We start from the raw sequence: 16162 nt of genomic DNA on the forward strand, positions 1-16162 counted from the left end.
TTCAAAAATGACATTATCAATAAAATAACTTTATACGCTCTGGCAAAAATTTATATTGTTAGAACTTTTTTTCGAAAATGCACTACACAATTATGCTATTAATTACTTAATTATTAGATTGACTTATTTAATTACTATCAAATCATATTCCATCCCTTATTCTTTCCTTCCAAAACACACGTCTATACCTAAATCTCCGATCGACTGTTGGTGAAATCACTCCCTTTCCCAAGTCAGAGACTCGGCGACCAGAGCAGGAGTCAAAGACCTGGTTCGCTTTAGAAGATGCCGCTAAAGCCTGCTCGGCCGGTGGATCGAAAGGTCTAAAGGCCGCGCGCGCATGCGTGGATGAGAGAGTAGCTGTCTGGAAAATGAGGGTGTGCTGGCTAAACAGACCGTTGTCTGGCCAAAGGCGCTAGCAGTCGCCACCGGCCCCGCTCCCAATCCGCGCTGCCATGACAGTCCTTCTCCGTGTCGCGGCGAGTACACCAAGTACCAAAGCGTTTAAAGAGCGCCGCTGCTGACTGATGCACCTATCCGCGTTGCACTGCGAGAAGCTCCACCGAGATCCGTTCTCGGGGTTCGTCAAGGTGCTTGGAATTGCTCCGAATCAGTTCTCCGCGGATCGACCAGGCGCGGCCGTCCTGGACGTGTTGATCATCACTATCATCATCAGCGGGAGTTTCACGAAGCGTGTCCTGGATATATCTGTGTATAAAGTGGTGGATGTTGTGGCGGCGGTGTTGTTGATGTAATGCGTGTCCCGGAATCCCGCACGCACGTCTGGCTCGCTGTCAGTTTCGGAGCACCAGGTATTGGTCCGCGTCGAGATACAACAAGCAGCCACGCTTTCCCTGGATTTGGACGATCGATGCGCCTCGTCGAACCCTGTAGGTAGGTAGGACGCCTTCTCCAAGACTAGGATCTACCTTTTCAACATCTGCGGGGAATAGCATAGCAAAGCTTAAAGTGCAGCTAGCATCGATCGCTATTTCAAGCAACTCGAAAGGTCGCATACCTCGAAAAACTCGCCGGTCATTCATAGTTTTTATGTCAATTCATAGCTTTTTGGTGAAATCCTGCTAAACTTCTTCAGAGCTTTCAGGATTCAAAGCTTTCGAAATTTTTTAAATAATTCATTGAATAAATCTAAACTGTTTTCTTACAGAAAATTTTCTGATAACAGTAACTTACGTCGTTCTCTATTCGTTATTCGTTTTGTAACGCACTCGAATCAAAGCTAATCGATACATTGATCGCGGCCCAAATTTTCGGAGCAGTCCGCGTGCTCCGAAAAATTCGCCGGCAAGCGAACGTACGCGAATCGTAGTATGAATGATCGATCGATACGCCTGTAGATTCGCCGGCGTAGACCAACGGGATTTTCCGAACCGCCCTTGAACGAAGAATATGGAGTAAGGTGTGGTGGAAAATGAGCTTACATTCGTTCACACTCCGTGTAACGAATAATAACGCCGGTGCTGTGAACGTCATATATATATATAAGCGAGAATAAAGGATAATACGACCACACAGATATTTATTTTATCGCCAATGTGTCATTTCTCATTTCCATGTGGACATGATAGTTTAATAATGTAAGATCGTTTGCATAATGCATACTTCCGCGTGCTCCGATTGCAATTTAAATTATCTCCTCTTCTGATACACGTCTGGTACGAGAAAGTGTATACATACAGAACGTACAATTAAAAATAAACTAAAATGTGTGTCTATTCGTTAGTGATAGTTAATTGTCGCCTTTCTAATTCTCTACGCTCTCTTAGATCTCAGACTGTTATGACTTCTTAATCACTTTTCGCGAAGTCATGCAAATGTGAGTAATGAGGGTATGAAGGCTCGCTCGATGTATCACATTCCACTTTAAACGATATCTGTCATAAGTATAAGAGAAAAAATTGTAATCTCTTTTCTAATTAAGTCCCAATTAAATAATCGATTATTTAATAGATTATTCAACTTTATTTTTAATACGCAACAAGGAACGCGATAATCGCTGAGATAATTGGTCACTTTTCGACAACACTTTCTTATTTCGCTGACTCCGCGACGACAAGAACGCGAACGGTGCGTATATTAGCGGGTTTCGCGAGCAATAAGAAGAAAGAGAGAGAGAAAGAGAGAAATGCCTCCGTGGCTTCGTGCGGTGAATTGCACCGAACAAGGATTGCGTTATCGTGGCTTCTTCCGCCGCGCCGGTGTGTTAACGAACGAGAAGTCCGCGAGTGAATTCGCCGCCGCTCCGTTTCCGCATACTTCGCGATCTCGAATGCCGGAAGCGTCCGGTCACGAAGAGAAGCACTTTGGTTCACACCCTTGCGCGCCAATATCCAGGCGGCCTTCGGCCGAGTGACTCACATATTAATTATACCGAGGAAATTCGATATTCGCGCGTTACCAAGTCGTTGAAATCGAGGGAAAATCGCGCGAAACTTCGTTCAAGAATATGCTGACGATTCTTGTAACTAATTAATTGTTTTCTCCAATAAATTCCAGGGGACGATCCTGAGGGCGACTCGATGAACGTCGTGCCGTTGTTGCCGGTCGATAGGGTGCACCGGTACGCTTCGGGGCGAGCCGGAGCATTGGTGGGAGCTTTCTCGGACGCAGGACCGAGCTTATCCCGGCGCGAATCGTGACAGACGGCCGCCTCCTTTCGGCACGTTTTCGGCAGCGGCGACTAAAAAAGCGATGCTCGCGATCGGTCAATAACGCCGATCGCTCAATCGCGAATCACGACACACGCTCGCCGCTTGTTTTCACGGACGGTGCTGTGATCACACACATATACATATATACACACACACTGTGATATATACGTGTAATATATATAAAATACATATATATATATATATATATATGCTACGAGGTGCGAGAGATCGAGACTGTTCGCGATTGCGTCGCGTAGGGCCTCACGTCAAGCACGTTGAAGCAATCGAGAAACGAGATATCTCGTATGTTATCTCTTTCTCGCGTTCGGTTTGGGAACATTTAAAAGTCGAGGAAGATGTTTAACTTTATGAAGAAGGCCGCGGAGAAGGACGACAAGGAGAAGCGGAAGCGCGAGAAGAAGGAGCGGAAGGATGTCAAAAAGCGCGATCGCAGCAGCATGTCAGCGGAGGAGCTTCTGCGATTGGATGAGGTGAACGTTCTTATCAAGAAACAACTTGGCCTCGATATTACCCTTTTCATACATATATTGTACATGTATTCGTAAGAAATAAGAGTATTTGACTTGATAACGGTTACGATTCGCCGGTCATATGATTTTCATATTGAACTTGTGACGTATAGACTTCGTTTGGTTATCGCATCCTCCAATAATAATAAAGTGGGTGTATACTGATATTGCATGTAGATTCGCGCAAGTTATACGAAGATATCGATATCTTGTTCGGGCTACGTTTTTTATCGTCGTAAACGAGTTCGAGTCGATACCGAGAGGCAATAAGTTTTTCCGTGAGCTTTCCTCATTCGTGTTATTGCTAATAAACTGTGCGTTTAAATTAACGCGAGCAATATATCGCTTTTCAAAGTAATAAAATTACTGTAAAGATAATTATTATTCGAAAAATAAAGACAATTTTTCGATAAAATTGATACAAGATTATTAGCGCAGAAAGATTTCATTTTGAAAAGCTTTCGTTTCTTTCTGTAGACTCAGTATTCTCGCTGGTTGGATGTGGTTTTGCGCGATAAGAAGTACCGGTCGCGAAGTTACACGCAGTTACATTTGATAGACAAAGTGAGAATTGCAAAATTATTTTGCGATATGGAGAACGCGTCGTCGCAATCGCTTGGTTCGGCGAAAAATAAGAAAGGTCTCTTGAGCAAGGTCGGAGCCGATTCGGAAGAAAACGATTTCCTCGAAAAACGTTTCTCTATATTCGCCACCGAATTTCGTTACAGGTCCGCAGATCATTGAAGATTCCCGGTCGCCGGAAGGAGAAGGAGAAGCTACCGAGCGGCATCACCGCGGATTACAGCGCGTCTTTCTTCGCGCATCTGGACCGCGACCTTCTGGACGCCACGCAGAATACAGATTCGGGTCTAGGCTCGACGATCAGCGCCGGTACCAGTAGCTGGTCCAGCGTCAGGACACCCGACGGCTTGATGCAGAGCGACTCGTCGGAGGCGTCTCTCACCTCCCTAACGGCTACCACGACGACGTCGTCGACGACAACGAGTCATGCGGGTGGTAGGAATCTGCCACCCCTGCCGCCGAAGCCGCCCAAACGAGGGATCCTCAAGGGACCCCGATTGAGCGTGAACAGCGGCCTCGGGAGTGTCCTTTCGGAGGAGAACGCGCTGCCGAACGGCACCGAGACGAGTTACCAGGAAGCCAGCAATCTGCTGGTGAGGAACACTCTTCAGAACGAGGTGATAGCGTATCAGAACGTGCCGACGTATTTCAACAGCGTCCTGAACAAGGACGATCTGTGTAGCGAAGAGGAGACGGTGTGTCAGACCACGTGGCGCGTCACGACGCCGCATCAAACTCAGCAACACTATCAGCAACAGCAGCATCATCATCAAATCGACGCCAAACTGCTGCAGGTTAGATAACATTCCGCTTTCTCTTTGCGACTTCGCGCGTTACAGCTGCAATGTGAAACTCGATTATTACAGTTATTTGCAAATAATGAGACCCTGATGATGGGTCTGTTCATAATTTGACGTAAACGGATGATAAAAAAATTCCCTTCAAACAACGAGTGAATTGTGCCTTTCGTAATTTGCATTTTGCGTGCGATCATCGAAATATTTTTCCTCCTACGTAGCAGAGTTTTTTCTCTGTAAAATCGGCAATTGCTGTATCACAATTCTATAACTTTTATTAATTATTATTTTAATTTTCTCGAATTGACATTTCCAGTGACTGTCTCAAATCGACTGATCGATTTTTCGTGTAACACGTGAAAACGCCTCGATGTATTTAGGTCGTCACTAGTGCTAGTCCATCCGCGGATTCCTTGACGGACACGACGAACTCGAGTTTTGCCACGCCGCCGTTCAGCCTGTCGCCGGTCGGCGAGTCCCAGGGTTTCTCGAGGTGGCGTTCGTCGGTCTCCTTCGAGGAGCAGGGAATCGAGCTGCAGCTGCCGGAGCTGGTGCCACTCGAGCTACCCGAGCCTAGGGAGCTCACTATTCAGAGGCAGCCGCCGCCGCGAAGCGATTTCGGCTTTTCCCTTCGTCGTGCCGTGATCGTCGAACGAGCGGCGAACGGCGTCACCCAGATGAGGCCGGTGATCTTCGCCGAACCCGGAGCCCTGGTCCAGCATAACAACGACACGGGTCTAATACCCGGCGATAGGCTGATCGAGGTCAACGGGATCAACGTGGACGACAAAACGCGCGAGGAGATTATCGATCTTATTAAGAGCTCCTCCGGCAGCGTCACTGTAAAGGTAATCCTCATTTTAGTCATTTAGCTCATACAAAATAAATGCATAACCCATTATTTTAAAATGATTTTATTTTCATCGATATACAAAGCAATAATCTCCAATTAATTTGTCAAGCTATATCTCTTCTTTAAGTAAAAGTATTTGAGATAACATGAAACGCACAAATAAAGATAGTAGGCTTCTTTTATCTACCTAGACTAGAGAGATTTCTATTCTTGTTGAAATTTTTACGAAGACGTCAGAGTCAAACGATGAGAATGCTCGGAGCGTATCTGAAGACATTGTGCAAGAGATAGTATACTCTCTGTATCTCATCCTTTTCTCTTCTATAGAGTCCCGTCGCATAATGTCGATTTCTCATACCCTGTAAACGAACCTTTCTCTTCCCGGAACGCGCAGCTTATTAGCATAAGCGCGGTTTGGAATTTGATGGTATTTACCGGAAGATAATCATTCAAACGTGACGTCGCTGCACAGCGTCTTTACGTTTGATTATGAGCCCGATAACGATAATTATTAACTTATCGTCCGTTTATCTCTCATTATCGCGATCGTTGCGGTTGGCCTTGGATTTTCTTAAACGTTCTTAAAACGCTTGAAAAACACGTGTAAATGTTGCTCGGTATTGTACAGGGAAATCAATAATGAATATGGTGAAAGGTGCCGAGGAATCCTTAGGTCATAGAAAGGGGTCGAATGTCGTTTCGTAGACCTTAGATCCATTGCGGCGGCGAAACATCTATTGTATTTTAATAAATGACAATAACTTTGATATTTTATTTTAATCTATAATTTTATTTCCATAATTCTAATCAGAATGCGAGATCGCTGAATATATTTTATGGGATAAAGTACAATATTTCAATTTTTTTATTAATTTTCGTGACATCAAAAAAATCCATATTTTTTTGTTTCACTGTGTCAAATAATATTATCCATAAAAAAAGAGAGAAAGGAAGAAAGACAGAATACTATGTCGGTTTCATTGATGCTCGGCTGGTCGTTAAAAGTGAGTGAATGCGCAAAACTTACGAGCGTCTGGTAGGACCCCAATGATTATTGCCGTGCGATGTTGGCTGGTTCATTGCCACTGTTGGCAACAAATATAGCGGATAGTGAGTCATGGTCTCGCTAATAAAACTATACTCGGGGGAGAGGATTGCGAGGGGAGCGACACTGCCGTGTGAAAATAGCAGAGTCTTACCGAGAATGAGATTTTCTCTTGCGTCGTCACCAGGAGAGACCAAAAATCGACTATTTCGAGGACGCGCGGCTCATAAAGGAGGAGATCCAAGCGCGAGGTGAGTCCGCTCGAATCCGAGGAGCGAAAAAGTAAAAGGGGGCGGCGTGGTGGAGAGACGCCCAAGAGTGTATCTGACCTTGCCCCGTGTAGAATGCTAAAAATGCCGCCGCGTTCCCGCGGCAGAAAACGAGGAGATGTGCACGATGATTCTGTCATGCGTTGTGTCCGTTCTCCCTTTCACCGTGCGTCACAGAATGCAATCTCCGGGGTGGATTCGGATCCTAATCCGGAGATTTCGTGCGTCAGCGCGCATCGGGGAACGTCGAAGAATCGATATACGTGAGTCTCTGTAAATGCATTTTTCGCGTATAAACAATGTCCAATAGCGAGGATGAAGGTAATCACGATGATGGAAAAGTGGATGATGTTAGGTATCTGTAAACATACTCGGTTGAATTTATTTGTGTGTTTAAAATTCTCAAACAACTTGGAATCTCTCAATTCGATAACACGTAGACACCCGAAAATGCTAGGCATGTCAGGATGTGTAGGAGAGAAAGGAAATAAGCGCTGGAGCAAGGGAGAAAGACGCAGAGGGGGAAAAACCGGATGTAATTCGCTCACAAACCGAGCGTGTTATGTGCTGCATACAGGACGTGTTAAAACTTGCATACTTTTTGCTAGAGATTCTTCAGCGAGAATTTTGGAATTTTTTGGCAATTTTGAATTGTCACGCATACACAAAATTTCTGAATAAACTAAAACTTGGAAAATTGCTGTCATATTTGTGGCAAACCAGAGTGTGCACGTGTACATCTCTGTTCACTTCTCGATTCCATCCATCATCGCAATTTCCATCTATCATCGCTGGAATCGAATAATATGGCTACCGAATGATAAACGGTAAATATTGGAGAAGGCAATATCTATTGTGTGTTTTAGTCTCTCGATATATGTACGTGGGAGATCCGATCCTCGTGTTCTCTTTCTCTCTTTCTCCCCGTTTTCTCTCTTTCTGCGGCAGGGCAACGTCTCGACAGAAAGGAGAAACGTGACGTGATTTACATATTTGTGTATAGAGGTAACGCGTCGGCAGGCCTCTCGGTCAACATCCTGCTTCCTGTTCACTGTACGTCGCACGAGCTCGTGCGTACATAAGTCATACACGTGCCCCGTTATACACGCCCGATAGACGAAGTGTGCGTATCGAGTACGCAGACATGTCGATAACAGGCGGAGTCGTTTATAACGGTGATTAATTGGAATTAGGCGATCGGAGAGAGAGAAGGGTACATAGTACTTCGTATGACTTCTGCGAAAAGTTATTACTGTGCAATCGAGACAATCGATAGAGTCCCAAACTGTTTTCCTTTCCGAGAATTTTAGAGTTTCCAAGATATAATAAAGCTAGATCCTGTTAATGACAGATTTCTGGGATCATTTGGAGATGATTTTTCCTCAGCAAAATTTGCATATTTCCAATTTTTATCATCATGTGATTTTTACAACAGAATCATAACTTGAAATTCTATTAAAGTAGACTGTACCTGAAATTAACTGAAGAATATGGTTTTGTTAATATTTTATTAGTTTGCGAAAAATCCTTTATTTTCCACAACTTGCAAATTAGTGGTGCCTCGACATTTTCGCACTGAGGAAAAATCATTTCAAGAATCCATCATTATAACAAATGGTCCGGTAGGTTTGGGACACTCTGTATATTAGAGAAGAGTGTATTTTCCGACTATTAAATATAAAAAAAAAAAAATACATTGTTATATCTCTCTCTGAGAGCGATAAATGTACATACCTGTCACTTTGTGTTTATATCGTGCGCGGATATTCGTGTGCGGACGCGACTATTCATAAGCGAAAATGAATCTCAGTCGCAATTGTCCGCACGCTCAAGGGCGTACTTGCGTGATGCATGTTAGTATTATAGATATTAACGCCTGTCGATCTCGTTGCAGGTGCAGCCGGTCGCCGAGCTGTCGGAGCTATCGAGACGCGGCGGCTGTGACGGACGTCAAGTCGAATTGGCACCTGCGAATATCCGCGGCGGCACGCTTCGCCGATCCGGCAGTTTGCGGTTTCATCAGAATACAGTAAGCTTATCGCCACAGTTGCTTATCGACTTAGCAACTTAAATGCTACGAGTCAAGTTCGTCGAGATCTTTTTTCTTTTCGAAATAAAGGAGAAAATGAACGAGTGTAAGAAGAAAAATCTATCTTGGCGCAAAATCTCTCTATAAGCGAATAACAACGTGAGAATTCACACGTTGAAAGATATAATTAAGAAGTCACGTTCATTGACTTGTATCATTCAAGTTTTTTACCACTTCAATTCGCCACGCATGAATTATTTCGCTGTATCATGTCAGGCTCATTCTGGGCTTTTTCTGTTCAATCACCTTTCTGGCATACGTGTTTCAATATATTACGTAGTTTCTTAGCTCATTAAAAATATCTACGACAAAACGTCACGTGTATAAAAAGAAGGCCGAAGAATAAAGAGGGCATGAAAATTGAATATGAAGGACAATCTATTTTAGCGAAGGATGCGCAGAGAAATGGGAAAATGACACAAGGGGTACAAAAAAAAATACATCGGAATTCGATAGGATTGCAGTGTGATATAGCAGCAGTGGAAAGAGGAAGACAATAGTAGAGTTCACTTTCCACCCACATTCCCTAGAGCAACGCAGTGGCATAGCAATCGCATAACGGTACATCTACTGCTTCGTACCGTAATATCTCGTTTCCGCCGAGCTTCGAGCTGCTATATCTAGCTATGGGCGTAACTTGTTCCAGGAAAAACCAATTATTTCATTAAATTTGTCATGTAAAATCGAATGTCACCCAGCAATTAATATTGCAGAAATTTCAAGGATTTATTATCTAAATTTTTTATTATCTTGAGCAGATTTTTAGCATAGACAATTTTTAATACTTTAAATAAGCTCTCGGAATTTTTAATATCTCGTGTTCATCAGTTAATTCTCTCGAGTTAAGAGTCTTACAATCAAGCATCAGTCACGAAGCGATTTAACGATCGAGAATTGTGTGTCGCAATTAAGTTAATTAATCGTAAATTAAGTGGAACGATGGACAATTTTCTTTTTTGTATCGTGGACCATCGTCGATATATGGTCGATATATGGTCGTCGAATCGGTGATCACACCAAAAGAGGTAAAAGTCGAAACCGCAACTACCGCAAATAAAGCGAACGATTGCAGAGTACAGGAAGACGAGTCAGAATGTAATCCGCATTGATCTCTCGAATTGACGTTTGTTCATATATAAAGCGGGAATGAACGCACGTATGTCTCGTTATTTTTCCGCACGGTATTTCATCGACACAGTCCTCCTTTATTTCACGGCTTCGTTAGTACACGTAGTCGAGAGCTTGCGGGCTTTCGAGCTGTCTTCATTAAATTAAACCGTCACGTGACATAATACGCATTCCTACTCGCTATCGTGGACGAGATCGAAGCCCCGTTATAAACGAAATTATTATTCGTACTTGAGACCATTAATGAAGGAAAAATGCCACGCTATATTACTAAAATAATTAGCATTTAACTTGTATATTTTTTAAAAATAATTAGAGAGTCGTACTCGAAAATTATTAGCATCTCGATAAGATTTTGATCGTATTTTTATGATGATAAAAATTATGGGAAAACGAGATAATACGTTTGTTATACGTATATAAACACGTTAAGTTTATAGTAAATATGAAACAGTGTATTGTAGGGAAGACAGGTAATTCAATTGTCAGCTTCAATTAAATCAGCTGTGTAAACTTTCCTAACAATCGCGTCGATCTCACGATTTAAAGTCAAATTGTCAGTCTCGATTAAACGTCACAGATATATATATATATATATATGAGAAATAACGCAATTATATCTCATAAACGAAACGTTATATGAGCGCTACGTCGTCGAAAGACGAACGTCATTGCTCGCTGCGCAATTTGACGCGAGTAACGACGTGTCGTAATTGGCAATTAGCTCTAACAAAGTGCGACTTGTGGCAGTGCTAAAACGCATAGCAAAATCGCACGGTGATATTTACTGACTGCCGGTAAAGCCCGAGGTATGTTGGCACACTAAAGAACGTGCTGCCAACATGCCGTTTTGAAGAACATCGTAGCGCGAGCAGACCTCTTCGTATTTCGCTGAAAAAGCATTTCATTAAGATTTCATTACATATATATATATTTAACAAGAATTCAAGAAAAACATATAAGTATTTAATATTTTTGGACAAATTTATGTAAATTTTTTCTAAAAAAATTTGCAATTTTTAATATTACAAAATGGATAATAATTTAAAAAGAAGAAAGAATTTATGTATAGAATTTGGTTTTATAAAAAAATATCTTGGGAATTTTCGTGATTATCTTCGAGATGAATGAAAGAGTGTCACATTTCAAAATGCCAAGATCTTGCAAAGTATCGGTGTGCATGCTGAGAAATTGCTTCGCAATTGGCCGCGATTGGCGAGGCTATTAATCAAAGAACCGACAAATTTGCAAAATATGAACTTGGTATTACGATGTACCGATCGCAGCATCCGCGTATAGCTCCGCTCTTTCTCTTTCTTTCTGTATATAGGTACTACATAAATGTCAAATTACGTAATTAGAATTGCACGTTACGCGCTACGCTAAATAATTACCGCCGTTACCGTCGTAACACTATTATTATGCCCGGGAGGAAGGCACTGGATATATGCGCGCATACGGAGATATTATCTCCGGCGGATCCAGTCCGAGCTGGTTGCTTGTCGCAATATGTAGGCCAATAATGCATATTTTCGATCGCGTATATGCACTCGCGCGAGATAAGAACGCAAGAGCGAACTTCGCCGGTTTTTCTTTTCCATCTGGAAAATCACGCGCCATTAGATCCACGCCCAAGTCGTCAAACCCTTTGATGCCTCCTCGTTAAGAACTCTTATCAGTTTTCTTTCAGATCGAATTTACGATAAATATTGTTGCTCGTAAAGAGACGGAATTCGTGAACCAACAAACGCGCGATAACACGTTCGATGCCGAAAGCGATGCACTCAGATGAGTGCAGTCTCGGTATGACGTCAGCTTATCGCCTATAAATATCGGGTATTCGGAAAAAGTGGGTTGCCCACGCGAGAGCAAGGAGTCGCGAGAGTTTAACGGCCTCTAAATGCGCATCTACGTCTTTGTAAGACTGTTGCTGGCATGTATCGCATTGATAAAGCGCACAAAAAATTTGAATATTTTAATTAGCAAAAATATAAATAATAACAATCAAACATTATTCTCTTTATTTAACTTTATTTAATGAACTTTACTCGAGCAGAATTTCAATATCTGCTGAGAATGTCAATCTAAGAAAAATAATTATAATTATGGAGACATTTCCAAATGGAAGCGTTCGAGAGATCATCATCGATGAATGCATCAGTTTTGTAGCCTTAAAAAATCCGGATAAAAGCGACGATTCGCTTAACTTTCCATCGGCGTTGCGTTATTTCGCAAAAAATGAATAGGCTATTCGAGCGGCTTTGCCGCGCGCGCGAGCGCGCGAATAAATTTGCATGCAGTCGCGATCAACGGGCAAAAGGCAAAGTCGGCATTCACGAGAATGCGACACGTCGGGGCGTAATTTAAATTTTATGCACGTAATCGCGGTGGCTCCACTTACACACACGCACACACGTGCACATATACATGCACGCGCGTACGTGCATGCCTCCGCTCTCTCTCTTATCTGCCCACGTCGATGCGTGACGATGTTGACGCGCCGTCAACGCCTGGTAGCGAGAGAGGCATCTTGATTGCAACAGACGAGCGATGCTGCGTGCATCCAGCTGATCCTTGGCGCCTCTCTAACACCGTCCCTCTCTATCCTCCCCCTACCTTCCCAACGGTAGATGTGTTTTTCTCAATGTCTTCTCTTACTCCGCTAAAGAGTTAATCGGTCTCCATAATGTTAACGTACATTTTTTATTTCCTTGAATGAAACTCAATGCTCTTTAAGGATTATGAATAATTAAACTGACAGGTATAATGTTTCTTGTATGATAGATACTAAAATGGTATTTTCTGTCTCTTATATTCTTCATAGATAGCCTTTACATTTAGATATAATTATTTAGAAAAAAATATATATAGAAAAATATATCATATAATACAACGTCAAGTTTGAATGTCTCCATAATGTTAACGTACATTTTTTTATTTCCTTGAATGAAACTCAATGCTCTTTAAGGATTATGAATAATTAAACTGACAGGTATAATGTTTCTTGTATGATAGATACTAAAATGGTATTTTCTGTCTCTTATATTCTTCATAGATAGCCTTTACATTTAGATATAATTATTTAGGGAAAAATATATATAGAAAAATATATCATATAATACAACGTCAAGTTTGAATGTGATAACGCAGAGCTTTATCAAGGGTCGATTAGGAAACGATAAACAGTGTCGGCGATACTTGAAATCGGAGTCATATCGTGAATGGATGTTTAGATTCAGTGGATGTTGTATACGTGTAGAGGTTTCTTTTAATACAAGCTGTGCGAGCGAACTTGTTCTTTCAAATTGGATCAAGAACCGCGACTTACAATTAGACACGCGCATTTGAGCATGTTACTCGCACTCGATGCAAGTACGAGTACACGCTATTGCAGATTTATGACTCGCGTCTGCTGCAATCGTACCAGTCAATCTGGTCTCTGTATCAACGTGAGTCATCGAGCATCATTATTTTCTCTCCGCGAATCAACAACATTTTATTTGTACGCAAATGTCTAAATTTTCGAATCTGATCGATCTATCCGATTTTGCCTCAGAAAATATTTCTTATATGGTTCCATTGGTCCATTCAATTTCTTCCGGACTTCTAATGGATACTTCATTTTTTTTTCATGACAATTATCTCAATTAAGATACCTTTCTTAAATCCACCACCTACAACTGGTCGCAATCGCGCCTACGCCGATCACGTTACAACGCGCAAGGTCGATTTAGCAATTCGCGCAGCATGAACGACCAAAGGACTCGTTCTCCACTTTCTTTTTTTTCCCTCCTTTCAAGAACTCCGAGCGGCCTCGAATGACCTTCCAACGTGGATTCTATCGGTATTTTCGATGACAAGTGAAATCCATCAATCTACGTTCCAAATTTTTTTAGAAAATAATAAACCATAAAAAAAGCAAAAATTTCGTAAATTCCAAACTTGACTTATTCGCTCTTCTTCGGAACAAAGAATTCACGCGAATACGACGGGGAAAAAATCGCGTCGCGTTACATCAGAAGGTAACAATGATTGAAATTTGTTTGTTCGTTGAACGCGTCAAGCTACTTCGTCTTGTTTGTCGCATATATTATACGCTCGCACACGAGAGCAGGGATCCGGCCGTTTCGACCTACACTTTAATTCCTGCTGTACCACCTATCTCTTCGTCGTTTCGCTCGCCGGTAACATAAGCATAGTGCACCATGGAGCATAAAAAGGCGCGTAGCGCGGAACAATGTAACCGTGAAGCCTGCTCGCACATTTCGAACCGTGAGAAAGATCGCCGTTCCGTCAGGAGTTGACTCTTGACAGGTAACTTTGAAAGCCACGCACAAGCCTCGCGCTAACGATTGCCCTCGATCGACGTGTATACATATCTCGCGGTAATAAAAAGCTATTCTCGTATTGACCAGAAGATAATTGAAGCTCGTAATTGTACCGTAATTATGCTGCATTGCGTATGACAATTTATGTATGTCAGCTGTGTTTACGTCATTTCGCGCGTTGCTAATTTCAGCCTAATTATTGGCAGTGATGTGCACACAGAGGTAAAATATATCGTCTGTTTTTTATTTTTTTGTATCTCTAATTGTTTAATTAAATTATATTAAGACACTAAATGACACTAAATTTCGACAGAAATAGAAAAAAAGGAGGGAGGAAAAAAGATTTAGACTTTTTAAATCGCTTTTTCTTTTCAGATCTTAAGGTTGTACACTATATGTAAATTTTTCTTACCCGCTTTTCTAATTCATCGATCTGACAGCCTACGCGTCGCGGACGAAACGTAACGAAGAAATTGTCGTGTAGCAATCCACCCACGTCGCGATCGATTCATGTTTCTCGTCTCTTCATTGAATAAGCATCCATTGTCGAACAATGACAACGATGCGTCATCAGTCTAGCATAATTTACAATCTAGAATGTAACGCCTTTTGAAAACTAATTGGCTCGATTCTTCACAGCCGATTGAAGCCGTGTCGCACGTCCTTGAATTGTATTATTTCTCCTTCCTAGTAGCTTTGCAAACTTCGTCCGATACAAAGAAAAATGCTAGAGAGCAGAGACAGTTTATCAATTGCCTTATTACGGTTAATGTACCATATCCGTATTCCATATATATAAAGTCATCTGGTGCTTCGTGCAAAAAGCGAATTATCGCGCATCGAGAATTTCTGCTCACATTTCTTGCGGCCGATATAGCTGCGGCGGCAATATTCGGATCCCTAAAAAGAGCTAAACATCGCCGTTATATTACGTCTTTCTGTACAGCATGTGTTTTCTGCGGCGATGTCGGGGAACTCTTGCTTTGGTTGGACGCAATCTCGCGCGTTACGAGTTTCTTAAAATAGCAGCTCGTTGCTCCCTCGAATCTTCACGAATGCATTTCTCTCGGCACGTGCGATGCACGCATTGAACTGTCCTCTCAACACGTGACCAATCCGCGAATGTTTCCTTTAATTAAGACTGACTTCCTTTTCATAACGCTATTAATTATATACAAAATAGAAGCGTCCGATTTTATCCGATAGATTTCGGAAAACTTGAATTAAAAAAAGATTCAAAGGAATTTTTTAGCGAAGGAACAAAAGAACTTATTGTATGCGCCGTTAATTTTTACAGTCTTATATAACATTAATAAGATTAGAGTCGTTTGAATAATAGATTCTTCATGCTTCTACAGAACTCCCTTCTGAGGAAGTCTATATATAAACACTTCTGTATTGCTCCATTTCCTTTGCTTCCTCGCTCAAAGCTTACGAAAACGTTTACGGGAGCTTTGCACGATAAACGGTAGCTATACATATATTCGAATGATCGAGTCGAGTGTTTCTCAGAAATGGCTCTTGTTTGCACTCGCATCCATAAGTCGAAACTCTAAGAATAGGCTCATATTTAACTTGAGATAATAGATGCATTTTTATCGTCAGCCTTCAATTTATATTGGCTAAATAAATAGATGTAAAAAATTTTAATAACTTTTTAATAATAGATTAATTAGAATTATGAACGTCTTAAACTAGATTACACGATCATATCTCTTATTAGAGATTAATGAGGTTTTTTTTTATATCGAAACACTTTCAATAGCATTGACAAGACTTTGACGTCGCGACAAATATCTATACGTCGTTCGGATTTCGAATTTTCGCTAATCGCACCTCGAGATCGTCCGCGAAAACGAAACGGCCTAC

The 16162-nt window shown here is 41.8% G+C and overlaps 1 protein-coding gene across 1 annotated transcript in view; it reads left to right on the forward strand.

Moving 5' to 3' along the window:
* Positions 1 to 395: 395 nt before the first annotated feature.
* Positions 396 to 16162, forward strand: part of LOC114940934 (unconventional myosin-XVIIIa) — a 46764-nt gene continuing 30997 nt past the window's right edge. The window contains 5 exon segments of the mRNA XM_029315746.2: positions 396 to 894; positions 2518 to 3163; positions 3931 to 4578; positions 4962 to 5429; positions 8643 to 8777. Coding sequence (XP_029171579.2) covers positions 3029 to 3163; positions 3931 to 4578; positions 4962 to 5429; positions 8643 to 8777 — 1386 coding nt within the window. The 5' untranslated portion in view covers positions 396 to 894; positions 2518 to 3028.

Source organism: Nylanderia fulva, unplaced genomic scaffold (genome assembly GCF_048542155.1).
Source record: "Nylanderia fulva isolate GAGA-0341 unplaced genomic scaffold, ASM4854215v1 Scaffold45, whole genome shotgun sequence".
NCBI lineage: Eukaryota > Metazoa > Arthropoda > Insecta > Hymenoptera > Formicidae > Nylanderia > Nylanderia fulva.